Raw genomic sequence first — 8,991 nt, forward strand, 5'->3', positions numbered from 1 at the left:
CTCGCTTTCCTCTTTCTCTCTCTCTCTCTCTCACTGTGTGTCTCTTTCTCTGGTCAAATTAAAATAAGTGAATGAATAAATAAAATTAAAAATTAAAAAAAATTGCTATAGGGCACATGGACTCATCAGAGACGGGGACGTGGGGAGTGAAAAAACAACCCATGAGGGCTGGGACTGGAACTGCTGTTGACCATGTGGAAGGCCAGTGCCTCAACGACCACACCACCTGCTGGCCCCTATGTCTAACTATTATCTACACATGAGTGATGACTATTAATGCAATGTTACTCAAGCTCATTTTCAAGTGGTCTGGATGTATCTAAGTGACAGCTCAGTGCCCAACATTGCTGCCATTGTTTGGTTGGCTTGCCAGCTCCCATAGATTCAGTCAATAAGAAGGTGAGTCCAGTGGATTCAGAAAGTTTTTTACACCAACACCAAAAGGAAGATCAACATGGTGTCCATGTCCCATGACCAAGAAGATGACGCTGAATTGGAGAGGTCAAGCGCTAGAGAGCTCAAGTGGTGGATATTCTGCCATGAAGGAGTCCAATCTAAACTAGAGTAAGGCAGTCTTACGGACTTACACAGAAGCCTGTAGTTGTGTAGTCAGGGTGAGGTGGAAAGCTCCGTACGCAACTGAAACCAGGGCAATCAATGAGACTGTTTTGGCAGTCTCCCCAAAAACAGAAATGAGAAACTACCTAGTGGTAGCTCCTACCTGGATTGTCTCTTTTTGCATTAGGAGCAACACCACAGGCTATTCTCCTGGAATCTGGGGAAGTAGATACTGGGAGTGCTTGACCCATGTGGAGACACGATCTACATGGAGACGCCAAGGTTGCCAGGATGCCATGGCAAAAAAAAAAAAAAAAAAAAAAAAAAAAAAAAAAAAAAAAAAAAAAAAAAAAAAAACAAAGACAAGAAGAAAGGTGTTGACATGGCAGTTACATGCCTGGAAGAATGAGTTTAATTCATTGAGTATAGCGTTCCTCACACATAAAAGAACTTAAATGAATCCCAAAGTCACATCTATTTAATCTGATTCAATCCAGAATTGTGACTTTACCAAATGATTTTCATTAAATTCATAATACTAAGTAGATGCAATCTGATAGTCAACTTTTACCTAGCTAAATCATATACTCTTGAGATCATATCAATATTGACATGGAGTCTTCCCATTACAAACAGAGCATAGGAAATAGGAACTAACAGTAAACTGAGCAGGCTCCCAAGTGTCTCAGCACAACACTGTCCTCCTTGGAGGCTCTAGGGCATCTCTAAAAATACAGTGGTAACTGAGAGTTACCAGGGTATCTGACTCAGCAATGCCCTGTCCTGTCTCTGAACAAGACTGATAGCCCCTGCTGATCTCTGTTCTAGAGATCTACTGTTTCAAGGCCAGCCCCAAAGACCAAAACAGATCCACACAGGTTCTAAGGTCCCAGTGAGCTATTTATATCATCTGGCTAGGCACCAAACTCCCTGGGTGCTTTAATTCTATCACTCCAGGCTCACCTGGAAGAAGTTAGTTGGTATGCTTGGCCAAGTACTACCTAAAAACCCTCAATGCTTAAAAATGCATAAAGACCAGGAAACACCCAAAAGGTAAAAAGTTCAAAAAGCTGTTTAAAATGGTGTGCTTTAAAGTTCCTTTATCTAGCCAGTGTGGTAATTGCCTGATGGTGCTAAGGAGAAGAGTTATATTAATACGGTTAGGTTTTAGAAAGAATCTCACATGTTAGATCAAACAAGTTTACTCTGTATTTATTCTCAGGAGCTTCTTTTCCTGAAGGTAAGACAGAGCGATCAAGTAACTTCTTTCCCCCAAAAGTAGGTACACAGTGCATTTTTAAAAATGATGTTCTTATTTTAAACTCTTTCTTCTTCTTTCTTACCTAGAAGTCTGTAGCTGTTGTTTGGCATGCAGTACTTTGAAAGTATTACGTAGTGGCCAATATTTAGAAAGCTATAGCATTTTTAAAAACTGGAATTTCAGGGACCAGCAGTTAGCATAATGGCTATGTTGCTGGACTCCCATGTAGTCGACCACGGTTTGCGTCCCGGACCTGGTGGCTTAAAACTCACACCGGGCGCGCATGCGTGTGTGCCCAAGATCCCGAGAGAATGGAGGAGAAGGGATTGCGGCGTGGCCATCCCCCCTGGTGAGGGTGATTTCTCGCTGTCTCTCTTTCTCTCTCTGTTTATCTGGCAAGCGCACGCGTCCTATAGCAAAAACCTCTCAAAAAAAAAAAATGGATTTTCAGCTTTTCTTGGGGGGAAAAAAGATCTGCTTGCCTAAATGACAGCAATCAATGGAGGTAAGTAGCAGCTGGGCCGCCCTGGGGTGGGCTAGGTGTTCTCCAGTTTACCAGGATCTCATCAAACTTGCTTTACTCAGGGGACCAGCAGTTAGCATAATGGCTATGTCACTGGACTCCCATGTAGTCAATCACGGTTCGAGTCCCAGACCCCGTGGCTTAAACTCACGTCGGGCGCGTGTGCGTGCATGCCCAAGATCCCGAGAGGAGAATGGAGGAGAAGGGATTGCAGTGTGGCCATCCTCTCTGGGGGGTGATTTCTCACTTTCTGTCTCTGTCTGTCTGGCGAGCACATGCGCTCTGTAGCAAAAACCTCTTAAAAAAAAACAAAACTTGCTTTACTCACTGATGTACCATTAATGCTCCTATTGGGTTTGTCATTCCTAGTCAACAGTTTAGTCTCCTAGCCATTGGGGCCAAGAGCTCTTTAGGAGCCTAAGCTATCATGCCTGTCTTTCCAGAGTCAGCTTGATGTGAAGGGACAGACTTTTCCCTTAGGCACAAGAATTTAGGAGCTGAACAATCTCCCAGTCTGATGGAGACAAGTAGTACGCTATGGCATGATGAGTTATGCATCACATGACAGAGTAAATGAATGGAGCAACAGGGAACAGAGATGAAGTGCATCATTTTTTTTGGTTGGTTTTATAACTATTTGAAAATCAGCAGTTCTCATCCACATCAACTGTAGGTTTTTGAAAGTGGTAACAGGTACATAGGTCGCCAGAGTGTAGAGCTTGTTGGGTGAATCTTCATTTTCTTTTTGTTTTCTGGACAACTGCACATGGATTTGATATGACATTCCTTATTCCTTTGGCCCAGGCAGCTTCGTTTAGCCTGGTATCAATGCCCACATCTGGAGTCCCCATGTCTTTCATGGCAAATTTCCAGATTTCTTTGAGTACCCAAGGGGCATGTTTCTTGAAGCCCACGCCATGGATGCGCTTGTGAATGTCGATGGTGCATTCCTGGGTCACCACCTCCTTGATGTCAGAACGGCCTTTCTTCTCGCCACCCTTCTTTGCGGGAGCCTTTCTGCCCGGCCTAAGCTGGAAAAGCGAGGTGCATAATTTTAATCTCATCATATCTATCGCCCACCAGGGCCTAGAGAGGGTCTTCTCTAGACTTTTGGAGGAAGCTAAGTCCACAGTGTAAATAGGAATATTACCACAGATGGCTAAGTTTAAGGCAGAGGGGCAAACATGTAAGGTGTGGCAGAGAAGATAATGAGAGCTCAGATATGTGGAGGGGAAGGTGACAGGAAACGAATAGTGAGAGATGAAGTTGTGAAGATATAAACAAGAATGAGTTTAATTGGTCTGAACTTCAACTTAGGGGCAATGAAGAGCCACTGCCAGATTTTAAGCAAAGAGTAACGCTGAGACACAAGTCAGCTGTGTGTTATACAATGAGGAACAAGGCAGGAAATGAACTTTCGAATTAACTCCTAATGACTTAACTACTAATTCCCCACTGGCCTGCGTTTATTGCTGACACTCCAAATGAGACAGGGCAAAAAGCCCCATTAAGGTACTGGCTCCGCGGGAATAACCGCAGTTTCAACCGGAAACAGGAAGTGACCGCTGTTAACGCCACCTAACGGCCGGCTGCGCCAAACTAGGTCGCGAGAGCCGAATCGCCGGAAGGGGTCCGACTGTTTCCGGTAAAAACCCGACAGTGCAGACGCTCTGAGGTCGAAGCGCGAAGACCCAGCCAGTTTGCCCAGCACGTCCGGCTTCGCGACATCGCGTGGCTGCCTTGCGCAGGCGCCGGAGTTATCTCGCAAACACGTACGCAAGAGCGTGCGCGCGCCCGCTGTGCATTCGGCGCGTCGGGGCTGCTTCGAGGGTAAAGGCTCCGGCGTTGTAACGCGGGCCTTTGTTCTCTGCACTACAACTCCCAGCATGCTGCGCCCCCTGGCGTCGGTAGTAGGTGTGGTTTCCCTGGATAAGGCAAAAACGAATCTGAATGATAATGACGTACGAAAGCGGAGAAAATTGAACACGTCGTTTAAGAGCGCCGCTCACAGAAGCCCCAGTGGCCTAATGGATAAGGCATTGGCCTCCTAAGCCAGGGATTGTGGGTTCGAGTCCCATCTGGGGTGATCTCTTTTCTTCTGAGACTCATTCTTCCTTTCATAAACAACTATGACTGGACTTATTAACTTTACTTACATTTTTTTTTTTTCCCAATGGGAAAAGTGCATGTATGATTTTATTTACTGTTGGAGTGTAATTCGCGAGAATCGACATACTCCCATTTCGGTCCTCTTATGTCGTAGTCCCATAACCTCTTCCGGGATGTCTGTCAAAACACAGAATTTTGACATCCCCTCCAGATACCGTTAAAAAGTGCCTTCTCAGAGTGTTCGCATATCAAGTCCGCACGCACAATCGTCAGGTCCGCGTCTTCTGAGACCTAGCGGCCGGTCAGATAACGGCCTCTGAAACGACGCTGTCAAGAAAGAACGCCTTTTCCCCTCTCGCCGGGCCTGCCTCGGGGTTTCTTGAAAAACAGGCAGTTAGGCTCGGCTTTCGTTTGCTTTCCCCTTAACTCGTTAGTGCGCGGCTCGGCGTTTGATTGGTGTGGCTCCGCAGAAGGGGAAGTAAGGCGTTCCGCCGCGCGAGGTGGACCGGGAGCCCGCGGCCGGGTCCGCCCACCGGGTTAAGTGCCTGGGGTCGAGGGGACCGGGCAGCCGCGGCGTCCCGTGTCGGCGGGAAGATGGCGGCCTTAGGGTCCCCGGCGCGCACTTTGCGAGGCCTCTTGCGGGAGCTGCGCTACCTGAACGCGGCCACCGGCCGACCTTATCGCGACACCGCGGCCTATCGATACCTTGTGAAGGCTTTCCGTGCACACCGGGTACGGAAACCAGGTCCCGGGTGCCCCCGCCCGGGGAAGGGAGGACAGGTCTTCGCACTGCGTTTCGTAAGGCCGCCCTGCGGTTCACCCAGCCCTAAGCTGTGCCCTAACCAAGGACCGGCCGGGGAGCAGAGGCGCCCCGGGGAGGACGGCCGTGTCCTCCAGAGGGCGTGGAGTCGGCCAGCAGGATTTCATTGGCTTGTCTGTTGCTGGTTCGGCGGGAAAGGGAAGTGGAGGAAATGGAGGGGACAAAGGCACAAAGGTGGACAGCGTTTGTGGGCCACTCCCACCCTTTGCGTAGAAGTTACTCTGAGCAAGGTTCGAGCAGAAAGGCTGTCGCGAAGCGAGGCTAGCAGGAACTGCGTTTTACTGAACTCATCTCCTTAGAACCACTTCAGAAAGTGGTGCCTAGACGCCTCTGATGAGGTGGTATCCGTTCTGGCACTAGCTCAATGACCACATACATTTTCAATATAAACATATAAAGGGCCATTTTTAGGAAATACGATCGTGAAAAACGCGCTCCACATCCTCCTTAGGCAAGACCAAGTGGAAGATAGTTTCATTTTTAAGTGTTTTTGTTTTGTTTTTAATTTGCTATGGGACGTGTGTCTTCGCTGAGACGGGAGAAAGAGAAAGTGAGAAATCTACCTCTCCCATGGCCATGGCAAAACCCCTTCTCTCAAGATTTTGGGCACACAGGCACAAGCACCCAACATGTTTTTCAAGTCACCATTTCCTGGACTGGAAAGGGGCAGTTGGCTATTTGGGAATCCAGCTGCCTTAATCACCATGCCACCTTGGGCAGTGCAGGAAATATCTTTTTTTTTTTTTCCTTTTTAAGAGAGATTTTTGCTATAGAACAGTGTGCTCACCAGAGAGACAAAAAGTGAGAAATCAAAAGTGTGGGGATATGACTGTTGCCAGAACCCCTCCCCCTCCATTTTCATCTCTGGATTTTGGGCACCAATCTGGGACTCAAACTGTGGTCTCCCATGTGGGAGTCCAGTGACTTAACCATTACCCCATCTGCTGGTCCCAGAACCATCATCCTAACTGTTGAATTTCTGACTCAGAAGTTGGAATGCAAAAATCTTTAAACTCTTAGTTTTTAAAAGGTCACTGTGGTAAGGACAGTGCTAGGACTTGGACTAAATACAGAGATTAAGAGGTAGGGGGTGTCTTGTCTTTTTGAAAACTTAGAGCCCATGTAAGGAGCCGTATAGTGCAGCACACAGAGTAAGTGCTAAGTGTGTGGACAAGAGAGCTGTGGTGTAAAGAAGGGTCTGTTAGGGACGGGTTGGAGAGAGAAATTAAGCAGGGACCTGAAAGATAAGTCTGAGTTAGCAAGTAAATGGGGTTTAGGAAAGGTGAGGACCCAGAGCTTTCAAAGAAGCTGCCTAAGCGAAAGCCCAGGGGTGGGAACTGACCATTGAGGTTGCAGCTTTGGTGTGGCTGGTGATGTGGAGGAAGGTGAGTTAGGTGGCAGAAATCTGAACTGTTTTAAGTGTAATGGGATGCCATTCTAGGACTTTTAAAGGAGGTGACATTTATCACTCTTGAAAGCGTGGTAATGGCTCTGAAATCCCTTGCAATACATTAGAAATTTGTGGTAAAAGTTACAGAAACACTTCTGTGGGATGCATATGACAGTATGGAGAATGGTTTATTTCCTTCTGGCTCAGAGGTAACTCAATAACCATCTGTGCCCATTTTCTCTATCCTTTTTCCTAGAGGGAAGGGATTTGTTTAGGGAGGAGCCTTCCTGTTCTTTGGGAAAATGCAGTTTTCATTTGCTCTTTTGGTCTCTTGTGCCTTGTTCACTGTATAATGCTGACCCTTTTCTCCTGGCTCCTCGTGGTTCAGGCTGAGCTGAATCAGTATTCTAGCCTGCATTTACACACAAGTCCTGTTTCAAATCCTGCAAATTTGGGCTTATATAATAGGAATGCACGTCACTTTCTGTTAATGCTTGACATGTTGATCTCATAAATTCTAATTACTTAAAAATTTTAAGTTAAATTTGATTAAAGTGGATGTATTCCATTGTGAGTGATGCTGCTTTCACACATTGATCTGCAGATCAAGCCACACAGATTATAGCCATATATATTCAAATAGAGAAACTAAGTGCTGCCCACAGACTAATCCACATGTGGACACAGCTTCTTTACTCAGTCAAGGACACGCACACAGTTCATCTCAGACCTGGTAGCTTGAGAAAACGCGTCAGGCATGGGCACATGCATGCTCCAAAATTCCAAAAGGTGGGAAAGATGGAGGAGAAGGGATTGCAGTGTGATCATTCCCCTGGGGGGATGCTTTCTCCTCTCCCCATCTTTCTGGCAAGCACACACTCTAACCAAAAACAGTATATTTGTGCATTGAAATGAAAGGTCTATGCCACATTAGTCAAAGTCACAGAAGCATAAAATAAAGCAGCTCTTCATTTATTTGAAGGGAGAAAGTTCTGTGATATCAGTGAACAGTGACCTGATTATAGTTCCTTTCTGCCATTAACCAACCACTGAGCATCTCTGGAATTTAATATCCTCATTTGTAAAATGAAAGCGCTGAAACAGGATGACTTCTTCCAGTATTGAATCTTAGGACATTTAATGAAAATTTTCTTGAAGTCCTCTTTGATTAACTTTCCTGATAAATAATTAAAGGCTTCTATAAATGTTGAAGTATACATGTACACATGTTTATATATTTCTTCTGTGCAGTTTATTTTCACTCCAGAGAATGCGTGCTCATCGAATCTTTCTGTGTGGGCCTGTACCTGCAGCTGGGGTGTTAAATAGTGTATCTGACCTTGCTTTCTCTAGGTCACCAGTGAGAAGCTGTGCAGAGCCCAACATGAGCTACATTTCCAAGCTGCCACCTATCTCTGCCTCTTGCGCAGCATCCGGGAACACGTGGCCCTGCATCAGGAATTTCATGGCAAGGGTGAGCGCTCAGTGGAAGAGTCTGCTGGCTTGGTGGGTCTCAAGTTGCCCCGTCAGCCTGGAGGGAAGGGCTGGGAGCCATGAACATGGAGAGATTCTTGGATGCTGCCTTCATATGAGGATTTAATTATTTCTATCAATATGTATTTATCATTAAAAAAATTTATTTTAAAGTTTAGGATTTTTCTCTGTAAAATTTTTATTGAATGAGAGGTTCTTAGAGGAATAAACTGGAGGTTTCATCTTTACTCTCAGTGAATTTACTGAACTTTTTATTTTAAAAAATTTGCCAGAGGGTGCATGAGGTTACCGGCAGGGGGGTGGGGGGAGAGGGGTGGTTGTGAGAAAGCACTCCCCATGAGATATGGTCACACTACAATCCCTTCTCTATTTCTTCCTCCTCCTGGGATTTTGTGTATGTATGCTCCTCCAACTAGTGTGTTTCTCAAGCTGCCAGATCTAGGACTTGAATCATGCAGTTGGTCATGTGGGATCCAACAGTCTTGACCACCATGCCAACAGCTGCACTACTACTGCACAGCTACTCATGCACTAGGCAAGAGGAGATGATATTCTTCATCTACTTTTTTTTTTTTAATGATTTTAACTTTATTTGTTTCAGTTTGACCAGAGAGACAGAGAGAGAGACAGAGGGAAAGAAAGTACAAAAGTAAGCTGCCAGGTCCAAGACTTGAACCACAGTCACCCACGTGGGGGTCCGGTGTCCTTAACCACCACGCCACCTGCTGGCCCCCTTTATCTACTTTTAAAACTACTAGTTTTTTTTGTTTTGCTTATTTTTGTTTGTTTGTTTTTAAAGTAATACAGGGCCAGCCAGTGACTTGGTGGTTAAGGCA

The 8,991-nt window shown here is 45.9% G+C and overlaps 1 protein-coding gene and 1 non-coding gene across 2 annotated transcripts; both read left to right on the forward strand.

Annotated features, from left to right (window-relative positions):
* The first annotated feature begins 4,355 nt into the window (after nucleotides 1-4,355).
* On the forward strand, nucleotides 4,356-4,428 carry TRNAR-CCU (transfer RNA arginine (anticodon CCU)). The gene has a single exon. It is a non-coding gene; the product is annotated as a tRNA-Arg (tRNA).
* A 583-nt stretch (nucleotides 4,429-5,011) lies between these two features.
* FMC1 (formation of mitochondrial complex V assembly factor 1) lies at nucleotides 5,012-8,382 on the forward strand. The gene is made up of 2 exons (XM_006145034.3): nucleotides 5,012-5,183; nucleotides 8,015-8,382. Exons 1-2 carry the CDS (start codon nucleotides 5,046-5,048, stop codon nucleotides 8,216-8,218), a joined length of 342 nt encoding a protein of 113 aa, XP_006145096.1. The 5' UTR covers nucleotides 5,012-5,045; the 3' UTR covers nucleotides 8,219-8,382.
* The last annotated feature ends 609 nt before the right edge of the window (nucleotides 8,383-8,991 follow it).

Source organism: Tupaia chinensis, unplaced genomic scaffold (genome assembly GCF_000334495.1).
Source record: "Tupaia chinensis unplaced genomic scaffold, TupChi_1.0 Scaffold000140_1, whole genome shotgun sequence".
NCBI lineage: Eukaryota > Metazoa > Chordata > Mammalia > Scandentia > Tupaiidae > Tupaia > Tupaia belangeri.

Bases quoted from the DNA above. Each gene is read 5' to 3' on its own strand.
- FMC1 (XM_006145034.3), top strand. From the start codon at position 5,046: ATGGCGGCCTTAGGGTCCCCGGCGCGCACTTTGCGAGGCCTCTTGCGG. The intron at 5,184-8,014 runs GTACGGAAACCA...TGCTTTCTCTAG, and splicing joins AGGCTTTCCGTGCACACCGG to GTCACCAGTGAGAAGCTGTG.